This window comes from Thamnophis elegans, chromosome 5 (assembly GCF_009769535.1).
Source record: "Thamnophis elegans isolate rThaEle1 chromosome 5, rThaEle1.pri, whole genome shotgun sequence".
Classification (NCBI taxonomy): Eukaryota; Metazoa; Chordata; class Lepidosauria; order Squamata; family Colubridae; genus Thamnophis; species Thamnophis elegans.
This window is the reverse complement of record NC_045545.1, coordinates 65155647-65178973: the sequence shown is the minus strand read 5'-3', so window position 1 is coordinate 65178973 and position 23327 is coordinate 65155647. Positions and strand designations below refer to the sequence as shown.

The window sequence follows — 23327 nt, the reverse complement described above, 5'->3', positions numbered from 1 at the left end:
CCCTGGTTGCCCAATAGGTTGAACAACAGGTTTCAACTCAATCTTAGGAAGATTGAGTGGCTTTGGGTATGAAGACCCTTTGCTTCTGGGGGTTGTCTATCTTTAGTTCTTTGTGAGCTTGTACAACCTCAAACAGAACTAGTGAGCAATTTGGGAGTGTTCCTGCACTTACAGTTCTTGTGGCAGCCATGGCTAGGATGGCCTTTGCATGACTTTATGTTTTTGCACCTTTTCCTGAACTGGGATAACACTCATGCCTTGTTCACTTCCTACAATGTCCTTATATTTAAATCTAATTCCCTAAAAACAAAGTTTTAGAGACAATTCTATCCATTATTATTAGTTAGTAAAGTGATCCATCTTCTAAAGTTTAAGCCAGTAGTGGCAATAGCAGCAATTAAAAATACAATAACAGGGGACTAATGTACAGTATGTAATGTTTTTTTTATTTCAAATTGTACCCATTATCTCTGGAGATAAAAGAATTATGATGAGCATGACATTCTTATGATTCTTAACTTCTGGTGTGGCCTTCAGGATGGCTGATGCAAAACGAGCTGTTGACCTGGACAGAAAGGCTGCAATGCTGGGCAGGAAGCTTGTCAAAGGTCTGGAGTTGGATGATGAGGAAGACGATTACTACGATGTATCTGACATGGAGTTCTCTGGGATTATCTTCAGCTCTGTAAAAAGGTACTTTCCAACCCGAGTAATGCTTCAGTTTCTTCTCAGAAGAAAACATACTTCAACCTGATACATTCCAGATACATTAAACTGCAATATCCAGTATCTTAAAGCTGCTTTAACTATGGTGCGAAGAGTTCTTTATTTCTTAGGGAGTTAAGGGCAAACACTTTTTCAGACTTCAGAAGGGTAGCTGCCGTTTCAAATTGAGTAGGTTTTCACTTGAATATTTCCACACTAGCTCCTGCAGGGAAGAAAGAAAAGAGAAAGAAAATAGAACTCCCGTAGCCACATTTTTGGGATAGGATGCGATCAAAAACATGGCAAGTAAAGAATTAGCTGTCTTTTCCCTGATTTGATGCACATCGCTACCCACAACAGGGTAATTTGCAAGTTTTGATGATTTTGATGTAAATCTGCTGGTGTAGCCATCTGTTAAAACTTGCTTCGCTCCACACATTGTACATTAAGGAATGTAGTTGATAGCTGTTCTCCTATCAGTGAATGTTGGTGGGCGGGTGGGGGGGAAGCAAAAACAGGAGAAACCAACACTTAGTTTTCTTAGCTTCTCCCACATTAAACCTGTCAGCAGAGCCCTGCTCCTTGATCTGATTACTGGGGAAGAAGACAAGTCAGCAATGACATCAATGCAAGTATGTGGTTAGACAATTCTGCTTCCTCCAGAGTTGGAGGAAATCTCTGGAAGGCAGCTGGCAGGGTAGCTCAAAGGCTAGAGTGTATCAGAAAGGGGAAGACTAAGTATTTAGCCAAACATTCCTTTCCAAAATATTTTTTGTGCCTTATTTGAGTTTATTGTTAGCATTTATATTTATGTAATACTGAAACTCATGTGTCTGTTTGTAACCTTCATTTGGGCAAAATTGGAAGGTATATTGGAAGTTACTGAACCCAAGTAACCCAAATGGATTGCTTTACAAAATGCTGGGACCAATGACGTCCAAGGAAATTAAATTTGGGGAAGCTGTGGCTGCTTCAGCCATCACACCTTCTGATTGCACTACCCAGAAATCTACCCTCTTTCCTGCCTCCCTCTGGCCTCGGCTCCCAGTCAACTAGCTTGGCAGGCAAATGGCAATAGGCTGCTTTGGAAACCAAGACTGAAATCTCTTAAAGGCAGCGGGCAGCAAGGGAAGGATGAAGGAGCCACTTGAATGCCTCCTTGTAAGGTAGGCCTGGCTGCGGGATAATGGCAGTCAACAGATGATGCTTATTCCTCCCTAGAGAGAAGGGGCCCTTGTGGACATACTGGGATGAGGAGTGGGGTGCAGTTTTCTATGCCATCCATGGTTCTCCTTGTTCCCCCTCCACTTAGCAAAGTGGCAAGCAGTTTGGCCAAAATTATGATTGTTCAAACATTTACTACAAATGTTTACTATTTGTAAATTAGCATTGGCATTAACTAGAAGTCCCTGACAGAACTTATTTTAAAAATGTTTTATTTCAAGATATTAAATGAATTATCAGAATAATTATATAACGGTATCAGTAACTTCAACATAAATAAGATAAGTTTGGAAAATTGTTAACCAATGACATGTAGCAACAATCTCTTTTTGCAGATTAGGTATAGATATCTCCTTTCAATTTTTAGAAAAAAGTAACCATGCTATTATCACAAACAGAAGTGGTAGTAGATATATTTACTTACTTACTTAGGCTTGCATGTTGCTCTAATCCCTGAAGATTCAAAGCAGTTTACAACATTTTTTTCCAGCATAAGGATTTTTTAAATTTAGTATGTGCTTATATTGAAGCACAGTACAAATGAAACTAATACATCAGTAACACCTAGAGGAAGTTTTATTTAGTAGATTACACAAGTACACATTATTCTCATGTTTACCACCACAATAATCCTATACAATTAATCTGCTGTGGGCAGATTACTCAATGAGTTTGTATTTGACTTAAACTAAACCCATGATTTTACTTACCACAGTGCACTGTTTTGCTACATTTTGTAGTTTGAGTGTAATAGCACGATTACATATCTTAATGGAAATGTAAAATTAAATTTACATTCTTTCTTTCCTTAAAATTAAATGTTGATTTACTGTCATCCTTCTGCTGAAACAATATTAACCAAGAATACATCCCAAGGAAAAAGTGTATTGAGCATTATTAATGAAATTAATTTAGTTCTTCAGTAGACTTTCCATTTCCATAAACTGTAATCTTGGGGAATTGTCTGCATTCATACTGGTAGATTTGAGTAAGCATGTGGCTATTTATTTATTATCTTTATATTCCAATGTTCTCTGCATTCCAAAACTAAAATAACAATTCAAATAAAATGACAATTATGTAATTAATTGTCATGTAATGACAATTACAAGACATGTAATTAATGTTCGATGTTCCATTTTAGCCGTTCTAGGGTTTTCTCCAAGTGGGATCTCAATGCATCTCCTAGACCACAGAACTTCCAGGTGACGTATCTGCCACTTTTACCGTGAACTTTGAATTTATAGCCCTTTTGAACCAGTGGGGTGCATTTGAAATTATGAGAGGATGCTCTGGTATTCACATAAAATACCCATCCTGGATGGAGATGGCCCTACTACACAATAGTGCTCTGATGGGTGTAGCAGGTTATAAATAACCCAGTTACAGTACCAGAAGGCAAATTTGTGAAGTTGCTTCTTGCTTTTCCTGTACTCCCCAGTGATGTCCCTTGTTAGCCCAGTTTATCTTGTCTTTCTTTTTCTGCCAAGTAAACAGACATCCAAAGAATGTACAGGGACATAAGTTTGTGCAATCCAGAGCCATGCTTGTCAATAAAAACGACACTAGAATTTAGTAGTATTTTTGTTTTATTTATTGAATATAGCATTTTTATTAAAGAATTAATAATTCTGTCAGGTGGACAGAAAGCTTGGCAGACATATATGCATACTTGACCTCTTAGAGTCTCTCTGCCAATAAACCATTCAAAAGAATGCTCTTTAATTCATATTTCTTACCGGATTTTGAAAATCATGTATTTGTTTATAATGCTCAGTAATGATTGAGCAATCATTCCAGCAAACTTGAATGTAAAAGGAAACACTGATTACTTTTTTTTTTAACTCATCAACAAATTGTAAAAACAAACAATGAATGCTGGAGATTTGACTCTAGAACCATTCAAATAACTAGTTGACTTAATTCCTCTCACTTTATACTGATATATCCAGACTGATTATAGGAAATATATTGTCTCCTTAGATTGGCATCAACATAATTGAAGCTCAGAAGTTGGTTGGAGTTAATATTGATCCTTTTGTGGTAGTGAAAATTGGAAGTGAGAAAAGACATACAGCAACACATAAATCCACCAATTGTCCTTTTTACAATGAGGTAGGCTAAACTTGAAGAAAGTGTACCTAGTTCTATTCTCAGACTTGTCAATCTAATGTATGTGAGAACAGTTATTGAGGCAACTACAAAAACTGCTGATTTAAACCATTAAATGCAACTCAACTCCTTGCTTAATTCAGGAACTTTATTTAGAATATTCTTGAGAGACAGCGAAGGAAGATCTGTTTAGACACATCTGCTAAACAAGATCTGTTTCAGAAATAGATTCCAGTCTCCAAGGTCTCTAACTTTTAGGCAGGTTTCCTAACAATTAGTCATAATTTGTTCTCATCTAAAAGCACATTCTGTACTCTGGGATGATATGGAGTATGTTTTTGCCTTTTTAAACATGTAAATTAACCTTAAAGCCCTAAAGAAAGGGACCTTCCATTTAGAAACATTGGGACATGAAAGGAAGCACTTTTCATGTTGAAAATATTCTGCATAGTATTATAGGATGCTGCTTGGCACATGGTAGAACTTAATTTTTACATGAAATGTAATGTTTATATTTTTTCCTTTTTCTTCCAGTATTTTACTTTTGATTTTCATGAACCAAGAGATATTCTATTTCACAGATTGATAGAAATTTCTGTAAGTATACTAGCTACTATGTATGGGGTGGAAATGAAATGAGGGTAGATCGCCTTACATTATATCATGGAGTGAGCAATGAATTAAAACTACAGTTTCTCATTTATTCTTCTAAAGTTGCAGCTATTCTTTGTCACAGATCAATAAGAGCTAATCATATCATATTTTATCATGTAGGCAGCCATTAGAAATGTATAATCTTTACTTTGTGCATTTCTCTTATAAAAATGTCTTATTATTCAGATATTTGACATTCTAGTTTATCAAATAATTCAATTAAGCATACAATTATGAAAAGAAATACTTGGTAAGTGATGCTACTGAGAAAAATAAGTTTGACTTATGGTCTTGTAGAAACTAATTTGTGAAACTTGTTTCAATTTCATTAATACCATTTAACTTGGCTATGATTGCTACTTGCCATCTTTTCAACCCAGTTATCAGCTTCAGTGACCTCCCTACTCTCAACTCAAATGTCTGCAATATGTCTCTTGAGAAATACCATTGTGTTCATGTGCAGGTCTTCCATTCAAAGAAGATTCCTTTCCTAGGCACTCTCATAGGCACTTTCAAGATAGATCTTGAGACTGTATACAACCAGCCAGGTACTGTATCCTGAGGCTGTTATCATATTAAAAGTTGCTTTTTAGTTCTCTTTTGCCATTGCTTTGAATTACCTGCTTTGAGTCCATAACATTCTAGCATATCATTGTGATTTGATCAAAAACTAATCAATATTTTCATGATAAGTATCATTCACATCCAAATGAGAATTAAAAATGAGCTCTCCCGGTACTTGATCCCTTCAAGAAGGTCCATGATCAAGATTCTCAGCTGAGAAAAACTGAGTTGGTTCATTAAATTGGCCAATATTTTCAGGGCTGGTTGAAGATTTTTTGCTATAAGAGGTTGATCGCATCATGTTTGTGAAATTTACCCAGCTCACATGCTCACTCACGTGCATAAGCGCACCAGCACATCTACCGTCCCTGTCCTGCTGTCCCCATTTATTTGTACTAATTTCCTTTGTTCATATCCATGTTTATACTTATACCTGTTATTTTGTAGATTTTTGCCAAATGAAATAAAATATATTTGCAGTGAATTTGTTTCACTTTCACACTCTGCCCATCTCCTGGAGCACTTGGTATTTCACATTGCCTAATTATCTACCTTCTAAAATCTGGTGTCATTTGGGATTAGTATTCCCAGAATTTCTAAATATATGAGATGGGTGCCTGGTTGGGATTGGTGCCATTTGATTCTCATGGAGATCTTTTAGTAAAAGTTTATGTGCTCTGTGTTATATCTTTCTTTATAATCAATCTGAAGACCTCTGCTAATTTCTGGGAAGCAATAACTAATCTATGTTTGCTAAGTATAATGTCAATCCATTCAGTTTTAGTTTTCTTCTTGGCCCTTTGTTTAAAACACTGGTAGTCTAGATTTACAATTTGTAGGCATTATTGTTTGTTTATTTGTTTATATTAATTACATGACCACCCATCCTACACTAGTGGTCCTGGGTGGTGTATATTGATTAAAAACACAAAACCTCATAACATACAACCCATCAGGTAGCCGAGGATAAACAATAACTCCACTCACAAAAAAAGTACATCAACAAAAGCAGAGCTACCCTCACCTTCTGACCCAAACTCCTAATAATCTAAATTAGATCCAGAGAAATTGTGATTCAATTGTTTTCTCTTTATGCACTTAGACCATAGGTTCTACCAGAAGTGGGCTGTGATTAATGACCCAAAGGACACCAGAGCAGGAATTAAAGGCTTTGTAAAGTGCAACATTTCTGTCCTGGCTCGGGGGGACGTAATGGGTTCCTTTCCTGCCTCATCCAGCAGTCAGAATGAAGACATTGAAAAGTAAGTCTGTGGTGGTGAAAGGTGTGTGGAATGTTGTATTATGGAATTAGTAATAAGAGAACTGTTTTCTTACTCCTATGGAGTAAAAGATCCAGAAGTACAGCGCTTAATCAAACTTGGAAAGTTTGCTTTATTTATGAATTGTATCATTTAGCACAGGAAAGGAGATGAGCATTCTAACAGAGTGAATTTCAGGTCTCCTCTTTCTTTCTTTCTTTCTCAGTCTAAAATGGTTGTCTGTCCTCTTTTACATGTGGGATCTTCTCCTTGTCCCACTATCAGTACAGGCCACCCATCATTTCCTGAGTGCAAGAATGGATAATGTCATCTTCCACCCACATCTATATTTATTTTGAAACTCCATGTGAAAACTGGTTTTATGCCTGAAACTATGTTAAGCCTTTCTGAACCATGCAAAGAATCCAAAACACTATGAACTCTGTATTGCTAGTTTGCTTTGATTAAGAATAGAACAATCCTTAAAAAAAAAGTGGGAGGGAGGAGACATTTGCCTACACAAGGCTAGAAAGTAAAGTTCTCTTCTCTGCATGGACGGGAAGGGAAAGAATCAGGGCAAATAACCAGTCGGGTTCTGCAGTAGCCATACTCTGGACTGGGCACCAACCCATTGCAGTCTCGACTTGAATTTTTAAACTCAGCTTCAGCAATAGTTGGAAGCAGTACAAAAGACAGCTGTGTGGCTGGCTGCAGTGTGGACTTCAAAGGATCATCCCTCTTAACTGATCAAATATCTTCTTTTCAGGAACTTATTGCTTCCTAAAAAAGTTCCAGCTGAGAGACCCTGGGCCAAATTCTGCGTCAAAATATACAAGGCAGATGGTTTGCCCAATATGAGTGCAGGAATCATGGGTGGCTTTTCAAAAATTGTGAGTGAGAAGAAAGTATTCATTGATCCTTACGTGCAGATTTCTTTCTCTGGACAGCAGGTAATTCTATTTTTTCTGCATATTTTCTTATTGAAACATTCATGAAATAAACTGATCCATTCAATTTTAGTAATGAACTTTTTGAATAGGTCATATAGAAAAAGACCAAGCATTAAGAACTTAGGAAATAGTATGACCCAGTCCTCTAATTGCTGCTTGTGGAATAAATTCCAAAGCTTCCCTAATGTGCTCAGGCAACTTTCCCTAATGCCTACAACTTCATTTTGCTCCTGTCTCTTAGTCTTGCAATATGCAATTAATAGAAGCCCAATGTAGGATTTGCTGATAATGTAACAGGTGACATAAGGCTTTTCCTACTACTGAGTTAAAATATTATTTGCCCCCATCTGAAGTGGTGTGGTGGCTCAGTGGTTAAGATGTTGGGCTTGTTGGCTGGAAAACTGGCAGACCAATTTCAAGACCCGAGTATCACACAACTAGGTAAGTTCCCGCCCTTGCCGCAGCCCCTGCCAACCTAGAAGTTTGAAAAGATGCAAATGCTAATAGATAAATAGGTACCACTTTGGTGGATAGGTAACAGTGCCCAGTGATGTCATGCTGGTCACATGACTGCAGAAATGTCTTAAGTCAGCACTGGCTCAATGGCCTTGAAACGGAGATGAGCAACACCCCCTATAGTCGGCAACAAGTAGCGAAGTAAAATATCCAGGGACTCCTTTACCTTTACTTTACCTCATCTGAGTTAGGCAGACATATTGTTCCTATTGTCAATTCCTATGCTGCCTGTATTCCAACCACAGCCAGTCAATGATAATGGATTTCAAAGCAAGGCAACTTCATGAGAACAAGAGGAATAATAAGCGTGATTGTAGTTGATTGTGCTGTATAGGAATTAGATACAAATAGGGACATGAACACAGTGCAAAACTCTTTAAGGAAACTTTTTTTCAAATGTGAATTACTTCATTTATATAGTTCTGATTAAGTGCATGAGCACACTAAAGTTAAGCTTATAAAAATGTAGAAATTACCATAGAACAATTCCCCTTTAAAGAAAGGTGACAAAGTTTGGAGCTAATTGTTTGTTTAAAAGATGGGTAAATGGGACATTTACCCTAGATGGGAATTCAGGGAGTTGCAATTTCAAGACATCTGAATGAGGTCAGGGAATGAGAAAGCTGGTCTGAATAATTCTGTGCTTCCTCACTCTCCTATTTCTGCTTTATCACCAATTGAGTTCTTGTAATATTGTCTTATTTAGGGAGAAACATCAGTTGAAAACAGCACTATAGAACCAGTTTGGAACGAACAAATAACATTCATCGAGATGTTTCCACCTCTTGTTCGAAAAATAAAAGTCCAGCTACTGGATGATGCAAACATTGGAGATGTTGCCATTACTACACATTTCATTGATCTGCAACAAATATCTGACCCTGGAAGAAATGGTGAGTTTGTCATAGATATTGTCAGACCATAGTTCTGTCCAGCACTGTGTTATCAGAACTGCTGTTTTAGCTGACTGCAAGTCGCTCCAAGGTATCAGGCAATATTCTTTCCAGTTTTAACCCAGGCGAAGTCAAGGATAGAAGCAGCAAAATTAGATTGGAAAGCAGTGATTTTGCTATTGAGCTGCTGCTCCTTAGAACATCATAGCTGAAATACAATGGTCTTTACCTTTTGTCTATTACCCCATTTCTCTATTTGATTGAATTAAAAATTAATTAATAGTATCCTTTATACAGCTACGGAAAAACAATGAATTGGGTCAAATTGCGTTATAGTCATGGCAGCATGTATAAAATACTCTGTAGGACTGTTTTGACTATATTGTATAGGCTAATCTTATAGAAATAGAAGAAAACTTTAAGCAAAAGGTTTTACTTATCATAAATGGTTCACAAAAGAGTCTTTTTTGTCAATAAAAATTCCACAGGGTCAATTACCAAGCAAGCTTTATTACTTTTGCACAACAGCTTAACATGCCTTTCTGGTGAACATTTGAGAAAGATGCCTAATACAGCGATAAATGGCCAATGGAGGTTTTGTAAAAGTTTTGCATTGTATTTTCTTCTTGTCTTGATTAAGTATAGTAATACAGATTGCAAATGTATTGGAACAATGGGACATCTTTTTCTCAACTATAATTCAACTGAGAATAGAATAGAATTATTTATTAGCCAGGTGTGATTGGACACAGAAGGAATTTGTCTTTGGTGCATATGCTCTCAGTGTACATAAAACGAAAGATATGTACACTGAGAGCGTATGCACCAATGACAAATTTTGCTGAGAAATTATTATATACAGTCTACTTCTGTATGTGGTGAGACATAGCTAGGAAATATCTGTACTGATTCACACCATGCTGAGGGATACAGTCACAATTATTGCTCTGAATTTTTTAGTGATAACCACATGCCACATATCTATTTACAGATAGTCCTCAACCTATGACCATAATTGGAACTAGAATTTCCATTGCTAAGAGCCATTGTAGTTAAGTGAGTTGTGCTCAATTTTATGACCTTTTAAACTGCAGTTAAGTGAATTGCTATGAATCCCATGGTTATTAAGAGAATCTGACTTCATCTATTGACTTTGCTTGCCGGAAGCTCCATGGGAAGATTGGAAATGACAATCACTTGACCCCAGCACCCTGTAATCATTGCAAATACATGTCAATTGCCAAGCACTTGGATTTTAATTATTTTGAGTGCAGGAATGTTGTGATGGTCATAAGTGCACAGACCGGTAATAAATCACTTTTTAGTGCAGCCATAATGTTGAAGATCATTAAGTGAATGGTTATAAGTCAAGAACTGCCTGCTTAAGATAGATCACCAAGAAGCATAGCCTACTTCACTGTTAAAATGGTCTTGTAAAAGTGCAAATCTGAACCAAATGCTGGTATATTCAAAACCATATTTTCTTCCCACCAGGATTTAATCCCACTTTTGGACCAACTTGGGTAAATTTATATGGTTCATCCCAGAATTCAACCTTGCGAGATATACACAAAGATCTCAATGAAGGTCTGGGTGAAGGCATCTTCTATCGTGGACGCCTTCTTATGGCCATTACAGTAGAGATTTTCACTACTATCCAGGCAGCGGAAAAGAAGCCAGCAGAAATTCTTAAAGGGGCCTTAAGCAAATTCAAGTTGAAGAAGAAGAGTAAAAAGGCCAAAGAGAAGTCCAGAACTTCTGTCAAGGAGCAACATAAAAGCCAGCCTGATATTAGTACCATTGAGGAGGCAGAACAACCAAGCGAAGTGATTGTGGAGGTAGAAGACCTCCATCCTCTCCCAGAGGTGAGTCTTGGTGATTAGATCACAGAAATCATAGGAAAGTGAAATTATTTTATATGAGAACTTCTCTATATTTTGTGTTTAATAAATGAGGGTTAAAACATTATTTCCCCCATTTAACATTTTCAATATTAAACTTTAAACAGTAAAGAAGTGAATACAAATAACTGTACTAAATGTTAAATATTATAAAACAATGTAATCTAAATTAACAAGATAAAATCCTTCTTTTGAGTAAAACATTAGGCAACTTGCAATCTGTCACTGAATCTTTGGAGTTTTTCCTATTTCTTATTCTCCCGTCCTCCTGAGAGTTATGCGTATTTTTAAAGAAGGTGTAGTTGTTTGTTCAATGACTTGTGCCATTGATTTTTTTACTTCATTTTTTATTTTACTCAAAAGATTAAAGTACAAAATCAAAAAGAAAAAAGTTAACATAGACAAACCAGACAAAGACAACTGTGAATTAAAAAGGACAAAAAACAACCCCCTTTTTATTCCCCAGTTGAATATCCAAACTATTACAACAATAAAAGGTTGTTGCAAAAAAAAAGTTGTAAAACTCCAACAAGGGGTTATAAAATAGGTCAGAAGTTAACAAGTTGTAAATCTCTGTTTAAAGGTCCAATGAAGCCTTTTAAAAATAAAAGTTATGCTTATTTGAAACTTAGTTTGCACAGCTATCGCCCATAAAGAAACTCCTGTCGATCTACTATTGTTTCCTTTCCATGTATAGAGGTGATATTTTTCTGAGGACAGAATGCTTCTGCCTTCCGCTATGGTCTCTATACGTTACTAAGATCAACATCCTAATTTTTTTTAAATAAAAGGAAGAAATTAAAAATGATTTTAAGTAGCTGAATTTCAGCATAGAGAAACTTTGGGATGAAAGGGATTAAAATAATTATCATTGCTTTTCCAGCTACATAAAAAGGAAGTCATATTAAGAATGAAAAAATGAAAACACCCCATATGTTTTAAATATCCTCAAAGTTATTTTATTTTAAAATCTGGATTATTATCTGTGCTCTACCAATCCCAATATATTTAGATGCAACACCTTGTGTATTTACTCCTTAAAGCAGAATTCAGCTTTTAGCTCCCACCCTTTAGACAAATATTAATGTTGTGTTATGCTAAAGTACCAAGTGCCAAGTCTAAATACCATTATGTGTGTGGTGGTGGGGACACATTAAGTTAAAAAATATAGTTTGGATTAATCTGTGAATCAGTATTTTATATTATCATAAAGAAGGAAAGTGAAAACTGAAAACTTTTTCTTCAGAATGCCCTAGGAGTGAAAGAAGAATTCCTTCTGTTTGCATCGTTTTTTGAAGTGACTATGATGGATTCCTCAGTCGGTACTAAACCTATGAAGTTTGAAATCTCTATAGGTAAGTGACAGAAGCTTCAGTTCTTTTAAATTTTAAAACAGATTCTCTTTTTCATCCCTCTGCCATGCATTTTTCTCTTCCGTCCTTTACTACAACTCTGCAATTTTGTTACAGGATTAGGATTAGGATTACTTTATTTATATGCCGCCCTTTTCCCTGGGGGGACTCAGGGCGGCTCACAATCCAAGGGGGAGGGGAGTACAAGACAAAAATACACACATAAAACAGTACATCGTTAAAAAAACGCAACAGTCATACTATTCGGTGGGGTTGAAATCTTAGCTACAGCCACCTCTAAGTTTACTTTATTGTCATTGCACCTTGTACAATGAAATTAAACGCCATCTTCAGTGAATATCATACATAAAAAACTATAAAAAATAAAACAAAACCACATATCCTTCACATGCTACACAAATGAATAGAAAAGCCCTGATACTGCATTAATATTGAATTCAACATAGTTACTGCTCTGGGATAGAAGCTGTTTTCAAGCCTATTTGTCCTTGTTTTTATTGTCCTGTACCGTCTGCCAGATGGCAATAGTTCAAAAAAAAAGGGTGCCCAGGATGAGATAGATCTTTAAGAACATTTTGAACTTTCTTAAGTTAGTGGGAGCTATAAAGCTCTTCCAAGGAGGGGAGAGGGCAACCAATGATCCTCTGGGCAATGATGTTAACCCTCTGGAGTGTGGTCCTATCATACACTGTGCAATTAACAAACCATACACAGCAATGGTGGTTTTCCATTATTTTTACTACTGGTTTTCTCGTGCACAGAAGCATCTGGGTGGGTGGGTGGAGCCTTACGCCACTGCAACTACCGGTTCACCCAATCCAGGAGCAACATACCTCTGATACCCACGTGCAATAAGTTAAGATACTTTCTATAATGTAGTGGTAGAAAGTCACCAGCAATATTTCATTTGGTTGTTGTTTCCTGAGAAGTCTCAGGTAATATAATCTTTGCTGGGCCCTTTGACCAGTGATGCAATGTGAGCGCCCCAGGTCAGAGTCAAGTCCTATTATTGTTGTTGTTATTGTTTAATCTTTGGTGAGATTCACAGCCTTTGGGGCTGGTCGGTAGCTCAACAGCTAGAGTCCTAACCAAGGACCTAGGAACTATTAAGGTAACATCAGAGAATATAAGCTTGTTGTTGTTGTTGTTGTTGTTTATTGTTTTTTTAAACAGTTCTTTTATGAACTGGTGCCCTTCAGATGTATAGGCCCATAACTACAGTACTTTTATGTTCAGTGAACATGGTCAAAATCCATGACTTCAGGAAGTTCAGATTTCAGCATTTCTAAGGTGGCACCTGCTGGGAAGAATGTCATATGATATTATTTTTCTATTTAGAATGAGTTCATTGAGAAAGCTTCCAGTTCTCTTTATGACTCCATCACTTTATTTGACTTTAAGAGAGTAAGATTTTTATTCTTGTTTAGTTTGCAACTGAGCTGTGGGTTTGTATAAGAATTAATAACTATAAAATAGCTAAGGATTTCCTCATCGAGGTACTAACAATAAATAATAGTGTCTCACTATTGCTCTTCAAACAGCTGAAAAAAATGGAAATATGTTAGTTTTCCCTGTCTGAGTAAGAAAAAACACATTACTGCTCTAAATTCAGATCAGATTTGGCTTAGAGATGGCCTTCATCAACTTGATGTATGCCAGGAGAAAGAGATGGAGCATATGAGTTGGTGCCCTTAGAATTATGATACCATGGATCATGGTATTCTTTTGGAGTGCTTGAACAAAGAGGAAGTACGTAGCTTCATGCTAATAGAATAAAGATGCTTTTCTAGCCATGCCATATCAAGGGTCCAGCTATCTTCTGCCAAGTCTGAGTGAGGAAATCTGACACCAGCTTGTAGGACTTAGGCCTAAACTGTCTGCAGAACTTTAATTTCTTAATAGTCTATCTGTGCTCTCAGGTTGTTGTTGTTTTTTTTTTTTTACAAAACAACTACTGATAATATAATCTCGATAGTTATATTTTTTAAAGACAATCTTGACTATATGGTTTTAGTTTTATATTTTCATAAGTGGCCTAAACCAGTTTATGGAATTGGAGGCTTTTACATAACTTAAATTCATAGAGATAGGATAGCTAGATAGCTAGATAGCCAGAGACAGACAGATAGACATAGTAGATATTATGATTTGTAGATTACAAATGTTATCTTTATGTTCAAATGAAACAAAAATTGTGAGATAATTAAACATATTAAATGTGCTACGATAACAAAGAATAAACATGTTTAACTTCAAGGGAACTATGGGAAAACTGAAGAAGTTACTACCAAGAAGTCTGTGAAGGGTGAGAAGGGAGAAAAGAGTGAAGAAAAACAGGCTTTGCTAGATACCCTTTCAGATGAAGAGCTGGAGGTTGAAGTTGTGCCTCCAACATCAACTTTGCTTGACAAGTCTATGATTGTGAACCAAAGACCAGAACCCACTGAATATGACAGGTAATTTCTCAATAGTTTTATGTCATTTGGATTTCCATATTTTAATCAACATACCATTAATTCCATTTGCAAAGAAACCAAAGGTACCAACCTTAGTGCTCATTCAGGGCCAGAAAAACTGTTTTCAAAACTAAAATTTGCTCCCTCTGTACTGAGTAACTTATATTGCATCTGCAATATTCACAACATTTACCTGGTTTATAGGAGCCAGTTTGAATCTCGCTTCTTGATAACAGTATTTCTTTTATGCTTATAGAAAGCTCATTATATTTATACTCCTAATCCGCCAGGAACCATTCAGCAGTAAGTTAATGTTTGGAATTTTAGGACCATCCTCCAATTTTAGTTCATGATAGAGGAATTCATTTTCATTCATTTATCATGAGTGAACAGTCTATAGCAGTGTTTCTCAACCTTGGCGACTGGGGGATTTTGGGAGTTGAAGTCCACAGGACTTAAAGTCGCCAAGGTTGAGAAACACTGGTCTATAGCTCAGAAGCTGTACAAGGCCTTCAACAGCAAAAGCCATAGTCTTAAAAATGTTCAGCAGCATGCAAGAAACTGCCACTGTTTTCCTATTGCCTTAACTGTGGAAAAATTAAGCAACCAGGTTCCAGCCTGGCAATAAAATGGCAGGAATCAAGTTGTTTATTTCTTACATTTATTTGCAGCGGGAAATAAACAGTCTATAGTGGATCACTGGGAGAAAGAGGACTATGGATTGAGAAAGATACATAAATGTATGTAAATGTGTATAAGAGAAGTTACAAGTATGTAACTACATGTATGAACCACAGTGGCACAGTGGTTAGAATGCAGTTCTGCAGGCTACTTCTGTTGCCTGCTGGCTGCCTGCAATTTGGAAGTTCGAATCTCACCAGGCTCAAGGTGGATTCAGCCTTCCATCCTTCCGAGGTGGGTAAAATGAGAACCCAGTTTGTTGGGGGCAATATGCTGACTCTGTAAACTGCTTAGAAAGAGCTGTAAAGCACCATTAAATGGTATATAAGTCTAAGTGCTATTGCTATGTGAATAGGGCGAATCTACGTAGCATTCTGTGCACCTCTTAGTGCTGAAAAGATTGCCCACCTATGAACCTGTATCAGGTTCATGTAGGGGAAACAACTCTTCCTCTGCCCTATAGGTTTTATGTTTATGTTCCATTCCCCAAAGAAATAGCAATTCTTTGTTCTATGTAGTTTCCCTACTACCGGTACATTCTTACCAATAATTGATTAGGGTTACCACGTGTGAGCAGCAGCTTTGCTGAGTAAGACAAAAATTTGGCAGCTCAGATCTGGTAACCCTAATCAAGAGAACTCTAGCAGGCAGGCAAATATTAGTTGTTTGTACAAGCTTAAGCATTTTCTGCATACTGCTTTTAGCTCTTACAGCTGCCTTCCAATGCTGCATGAGAAACCCTGTGTTTATGTATGGAGCTACTGGGAAGACTACACCTGGAGACTCTATAATTCTAACTGGATTGTCAAAATAGCAGAGCGTTTGGTAAAGTATTACGTTGCCTGGAAACTCTGTCCAAGTCTGTTGCTTTTCCCCGCATAATTGATTTCCTGGGAACATACGTAATTGTTTGGGTAGAGCTAAATCATGAATCATATTAAGAAAATCTTCTTGATTTTTTTGCAGAATGATCATTCCTGTTGCTTCTGGGTGACATAATACTTTCGGTGCAGGGTATATATTATGCCTTCATTCTTGCAACTCTCTCCTGTGAAAATTAGATATACCCTTTTCTATCTTTAGGTATCTTTTTTTCTATCTTATTTTGCATTTATGTAGTGAATTGATATGGTCACTTGCTGTTTTAATGAATGCATTGATTTACGTTGGTTCAGTATATTAACTGCAGTTGTAAAATATTTGGTTCTGGGTTAGTTAGTCTAGCAATACTTTTTAATTATAAATATATTTTAGAAATGTGATTTTTGAAAATTCTGTATGAATTTTACGTTATAGAACATGTAGAGCATAAAATAATTATCTTCCTGGTTTTACATATTGAAATAAGTGGTTTAGTAAAATAGATGTTTATAACTGTACCTTTCATCAAAACTTGTTTAGTAATGATTATTTTAAATAATTTTATAGAACAATTTCATAGTTTTTTTCAATCCTTATATCACAGAGAAATAGGACTATACAGTTTATGATTAAAGTTCATGCTTCAGTACATTTAGGAATCCATCCATTGTGTTAATGTGATCTGTTTAAAGAACCCATCACATTAAGCTGAGATATAATTTGGCTGTGTCTTTTTATTCAAAATAGCTGTTGAGTTTTGTTAACTTGGGTTTAAGGATGTTTGATCAAGCATGTTTGGTGAGTCTAGCTTCTTTGCTGCCATAGGAGCATGGACTAGAAGATGTAGAAAAACTCTTGAGGAGACCAAGATCAAAAGCAGATGAGAGGCTTCGTCAGGTTTTGGAGGAATTTGTTGCTGGATGTAGGTCAGTAAACTTCTATTGCCTTTTTACTGGATGGAGGTTTATATGTTTTATCTAGATCCACTCTAGAAATACAAGTTTGCTACAAAACACTTTATTGCAAAAATGGCACCTCTGACATATTTTATTTTTATTTATCAAACTTGTATGACTCCCATCTCACCAAAGGTAATTCTAGGAGGCTTACAGACATTGAGTAAAATGCAGTATACAACACTACAACAATAAATAAAGATTTTAAATTTAAAAATTCAGTTAAACTAAAACTAAAACTAAACCGAAGGGAGAGAGAGGAAGCAAAGTGTGCCCAGGGAGGAGGTGGGATATTTTCTACACCACTAGCCATAGTGGTATTTTGAAGCATATTTATGTTTGTCTTCTGAAATATAACTTTATAGGGTCCTGATACTTTTTAAGTCCACATATTAATTCAGAAGGGAGAAAAATGATATTGTTTCAGAACTTTTGTGGGATACCTCAAGGTAAAATTATTCAGAGCTGGATTTGGGGCTTTTAAGACATTAACATGCATTTTAAAAAGCTTCTGGATAGTTCTGGGTACAATTTTATAATACTGAATGCACAATGAAGCTCCAGTGTACTTGATACATGGACTTCATACATATGAGTTCTAATTCTGCTGCAATTTACAGCATTTGCATAATAATGCCAATTTGCAAGTGACAAATGATGTAATATGCACTATCTGCTCTTTGGCTTATTACACATTACATACTATACAAAACCTAGCAGATTTATAAGTTTAAATAATATGATGCAGCTTCCTGGACTTGTTTAGTTTTCTTCTTCCTCTCATTTTACCACTGCTCTAAAAGGTAATTTGGACTGTGAGAAAGTGACTAGGCTAAAGTAACCCAGACAATTCCCATATCCAAGAGAGAACTAGAACTCATAATCTTCTGAGTTCTAGTCCAGATCTTAACCACTACACCAAAGTGACTCTTAATTTCTCATTTGCATAAAAATGTCATTTATTTGTATTTCATTTAATATACTTTAGCATATAGTAGATATCCTCTAGTCTCAATCAACTCATTAAAATGTAATTGCAATGTATACTGATTTCTTCTAACTTTGTAGAGAGTCATAAACTATGGGTTTTTTAATTATTTGTAAATTTATGCAATGTATTTTTTCATAAATTAAAACTTAACAGTATCTCTAATTTCAGACAGTATTCTCTTAATGTGGACAAAAAACCAATGACTCGTCCAAATAACCTTGATCGATGTCGGATGAAATCTCTTCCACAAAACATTGTAAGTTAGGCTATGTTAGTGTTGTAGATCAGCCTGATTTAGTGCCCTACAGTTGTAAGGAGACATGACATATTAGGTTGGTACCAGGTTAAGAATGGCTGCTCTAAAGAGATGGAATGCTTGCTCTACATTTCAGGAACAAACTTTGAATGCTGAGTGTGACATTATACATCAAACCCCAGGGGTCTGTTAGAATATTGCTTTTCAGAATTTCTCAAAGACAATACAAAGGCCTACAAGGTGAACTTTCTAGATCAATTAAATCCAGTTCATTTAGGCTTTCTGTGTGAAAATATCTTATTTATTGCAAGAGAGGAAAACTGCATTGACAAAGGAGATCCGAGTAGTAGTCAGTCATACACATAACTTCTCTAGCACCAATCAGAATTTATATTAATGAAATCTACCAGGAACTGGAACTCCTCTGTAATAAAGTCTGGCATGGAATGAGAATGAAAAAGAAAATTATCTTTATCTGTGTATCTGGAGAGGCAAAATGGTGGCCTCAACTATGCTAATGAAGCCCTACCCTTTTTTACATGCCTGATATTTGTTTCAAAAAGAACGATGAGAAAGTCTGATTCCCTCTGTTGATAAATATATCTGAAAACATTACTTTCCGGATGTTAACAAAACAGTTTAGTTAAAAGTTAATATTCTAATTCCTGACTTATTTTATCACCACATGTGATTACAATGAACTCTTTCTGACTTCTCACTGAGCAGCCGGTATGCATAAAACAAATAATTTATGCCCCAATTATTAATTTGGCTCTGGATGGGTTCCTGTATGTGAAAATATATTTTTCTTGGCAATATTCCATGGTGAAACCTATCCAGTTATGAAGAATTATGTTTTTTCCCCTGGCATGGGGGCTGCCTTAAAAATATGCTATATCTGTGGAAGATAAAATCTACACCCAATTTGCAGTCAGGGATTGCTTGATTGCTTGTTTTGTGGGTTAATATTGGAATTGTAGTCTTTTTTTTCAACAAAGGGGCAAGGAAAATCTTTGAGCAAGATGTTCAAAATATTTGAAGTTCTGTTAATAAAATAATTTCCAAGCCTTTTAAAAATTTTGTACTCCTATGTTTTTCATTGTTGAAGTTATCCTGGTCCTTTAATGCTGTGTATATTTTTAGACTTTTCCTTTGTGGATTCATTTTTAAAACGACATCTTTGTGTTGCATTCAGATACTCTATGCAAAACAGGGACTCCGCATAAGGAAACGACTGACTAGGCTCAACATCAAGGAGAAATTAAATGAGACAAAGATAATCCTGTCAAAGTTGCGCTTCCTGGCTAAAGAGGTATATAACTACAGAATTAAGGGTATAAACACAGCTGAGCAGTCAGTTTTAGCTTTAGCATTTTTAGCTGAGTTTTAGCTTTAGCATTCAAGAAACAGGAAAGAGGTGAAGTTCTGTTGCTATAAAGGAGAGAGGTAATTTCCTAGAATGTGCTAGGATTTTCACATTTATATTTAGAAAGAGGAAATTCAAATCCTCCTTATGGGAGTCCTGAAAACATTCTGAAGAATCCTGGTACGGTTTTATACATCACTAGGCATCTGGGGGCCTGATCAGGGTTTCAAATTACTGCAAGCATAGCTCCCAGTACTTTCTAGAAATCTTTTGTTCTCACATTAGTACCTATTGCAATTCAATGAATCCTACAGCCAAATACCATCGCTGACTGGCCCTGCACCCATCTATTCTCTGCCTCCTGAGTCCCAGCTGATGGGGAGTGAATGGGGATTTTGCAGTAAACTTCCCCTGGAGTAGGGAGGGAATGGAGATTTTACAGTATCCTTCCCCTGCCATGCCCACCAAGCCACACCCACCAAGCCATGCCCACAGAACCAGTAGTAAAAAAAATAGAATCCCACCACTGGTTTAGAAGTTTTTACTGTTTCTGTGAATATACAAAGAATAGCTTGCACAATAAATTTTCTTGGTAATTTCAACAAATGATTTTTTTTGTACTGTATTTTGTCATCTTCTTCAGCCTCAGTGTAATATCCCTGATGTCCTGATCTGGATGTTTAGTAACAACAAGCGTGTTGCCTATTCAAGGATCCCTGCACAGAATATCCTTTATGCAGTGGTAGAAGAAGAAAAAGGCAAGAACTGTGCAAAGATCCAAACTGTCTTTCTAAAGGTAGACTTATTCATTTCATTATTAGTTGATGAACTAATCATTATTCATCATTAAAGCTAGTTAGTTTTAAAAAAGCAGGATTACTAATCAAATTAAATCAAATATCTTTATTATAGCCTTTAAACAGCCTTTCCAGTAGAAATAGTTTAATTCGGAAATAGTTTAAAAATGATTTAATTCAAGAATTCATTATTGGGGGAAACAAGAAGACAATAAAATAAAACAATATCTGGACTACCTTTGTATAATAGTATGACTTGATTAAGATATTTGACCACCTGATTTGTTAGTGTAGGGTTAGCATCCCTTAAAAAGTAATGAATGTAACATTTATCATTATAACTTTCAAAGTTAGAGATAATTTGGGCGATCAGAGCACAGCTTGTCCCATCGTAAAAAGGGCATCTTATGAAACATGAGTAATTAAAGGTTAGAGTGGTGAATGTAAATTAAAGAAAGAGCAGGAAAAATAGTGAATCTTAATTGAGCAACATCAAGGTAGTAATATTGTTTGGGCTTAAAGGTTCCAGGGTCACGCACTGAAGAGATATTTGCAAAACTGGAAATCTATATGTGGCTTGGAGTAACAAAGTATGTGAAGAACAGTACTGCAGAACTTCCAGAAGAATTCAAACTTATCTATGACAAGACACAGACACTTACAAGCATTCCAAAATATTTCCCACCCATCCAACTGAACAGAGATGGTGAGTTTATTGCTTGGGGAACCCTGGAAATAGAATAGAAATAGAGTTTAGATGACTTTTTTCTACTACAAATAATCAGAGACATTATTGATTTGTTCATCGTTTTAGCCATAATGGCAATATTTGGTTTTGACTTGGTCTATTGTGTGCTAGTATTATGTACAGGTGAATTAAGCTACTATAACTTGCTGTTCAAACATGGTCTAAGGAATCCAGGGTTAATCTTAAGTTTTACAGCTGCTTGTGGATGTCTCCACTTAATATATAATTTTGGCTCTTAGAGAAGTATTCCCCAAATTTTTCTCTGCTGTGATTCTGCATAGTTGCTTTTGTAAGAATTATTTCTCTGAAAGCTTTCTCAACAGAAAGTTCATTCTGTTGCTCTGGAAGCTGTTGAATGATTCAATTATACACAATACAGAATCATATCCTAATTAGCATATGGCATTGCTTGAGTTAATCTAAGAAACCTAAGCAGGATTCAATGTGGTTAGTATTTGGATAGAAGAATTCCAAGGAATAGCTGTAAACTAGAATAGAAAATCTAAAATACATTCTGGGAGAATACAGAGATTATTTATATATAGTGAATAAGTACATACAGGTAGTTCTCATTTAGTGACCATAATTGAGACAGCTGACTTGTTCACTAAGTGAAGTGGTTGCTAAGTGAAACCAGAACTGTGCTTATCTTTTTTCAGCTTCCCCTTGCTTTACAGACTTGCAAAGGTCACAAATATGAGGATTGGTCATAAATTATTTTTCATCAATGTTATAACTGCAAATAGTCACCAAATAAAGCAGTGACTACCTGTTTAGTTTCCAACTATATGGACATGTCCATGAAATCATTAGAGGTCAAACTTGAAAGAGCTTTAAGCAAATAATTGATTGGAAAGGACCATTTAGAGATATCCTCTGAAACTTAACGTGTCCAATTATATAGATATAATCCCGGTTTACTGTTCACAATTGAGACCAGCAACTGAGTTGTAAAATGAAGCAGTTGCTAAGTAAAAAAAACAACTCTGTGTATGATTTTATTTAAGTTTTCATTTGCTTTACAGATCTGCAAAGGTCCTAAATGTGAGGCTTAAATAAAATCATAAAGTTACTTTTTCATCACCATCATAGCTGCAAACAGTCACTAAATGAGGCAGTTGCTAATTAAGGACTAGTATTGGGATTGGTAATGATTGCTCTACTTAAATTCTGTTCAAAGACAGGTTTGAATTTCTTACAAGTTAGAAATAGAAGTGAAGCAGGTAAAAAAAAAGAGTAGTATATTATGCAGATATATGGCTGGGATTTCTCAATGGATCCTATGAGGCTTACAAGAGATTTCATTTTTAAAATCTACTTATTTATCAAGACAATTCAGCACTTCCTCTTCAATGTACTGGCATGAATAACGCGCAATATGAAGTTAGTATTTCACTTGCAGCTATAAGATATGAAAAAAAGAGAACGTAAACAAAATAAAAAAAATTTAAAAAATAAGATAAGAGATATTTTTCCCTCACATGAAAGATGTGAGTAGCTAATTTATGTTGCACTGAATATATGTCATAAGACATCTATTATGTTGCAAAGTATGATCCCATTTTTTTACTGCAATGAAAGCAAGCACAGAATCAAATGGGGCGGTTTGTTAGTTCACTGACAGCTACTGACTCACAATCTATAAAGTCTAGCTGCATTTTAAATGAATGAGCATCTGGGGACAATTTTTGTATTGTAGCTATTATAATTATTCCAATTTAACATGGCAAGACATCATTTGATTTCCATCTTGGTATAAACCAGTTGGAGAAGTACCTATATTTCTCAAGACAGCCACAATAAAAATCTGTGGATATCACATATAACCCATTACTGTGGAAAATTTCTCTCTCTCTCTCTCTCTCTCTCTCTCTCTCTCTCTCTCTCTCTCTCTCTCTCCCTCCCTCCCCTCCCCCCCCCTCTCTTAGACTTCAGCTACTTTCAGCTTCGAGCTCATTTGTATCAGGCAAGGGGACTTCTTTCTGCTGATGAAAATGGCCTTTCAGATCCATTTGCAAGAGTGGTGTTTTCAACACAGTGCCAATCTACAATGGTAAGAATATT

General features: G+C 36.0%; 1 protein-coding gene across 1 annotated transcript in view; it reads left to right on the top strand.

Annotated features, from left to right (window-relative positions):
• Positions 1–23327, top strand: part of LOC116509299 (fer-1-like protein 4) — a 59890-nt gene that overhangs the window by 5547 nt on the left and 31016 nt on the right. Inside the window, exons 7-24 of the mRNA XM_032218411.1 lie at positions 538–693; positions 3074–3134; positions 3913–4044; positions 4576–4638; positions 5159–5243; positions 6362–6521; positions 7285–7468; positions 8691–8877; positions 10372–10742; positions 12025–12133; positions 14409–14607; positions 15993–16113; positions 16975–17075; positions 18265–18352; positions 19548–19664; positions 20362–20514; positions 21038–21221; positions 23192–23316. Of these exons, the coding sequence (XP_032074302.1) occupies positions 538–693; positions 3074–3134; positions 3913–4044; positions 4576–4638; positions 5159–5243; positions 6362–6521; positions 7285–7468; positions 8691–8877; positions 10372–10742; positions 12025–12133; positions 14409–14607; positions 15993–16113; positions 16975–17075; positions 18265–18352; positions 19548–19664; positions 20362–20514; positions 21038–21221; positions 23192–23316 (2596 nt within the window). The remainder of the gene's footprint in view (positions 1–537; positions 694–3073; positions 3135–3912; positions 4045–4575; positions 4639–5158; positions 5244–6361; positions 6522–7284; positions 7469–8690; positions 8878–10371; positions 10743–12024; positions 12134–14408; positions 14608–15992; positions 16114–16974; positions 17076–18264; positions 18353–19547; positions 19665–20361; positions 20515–21037; positions 21222–23191; positions 23317–23327) is intronic.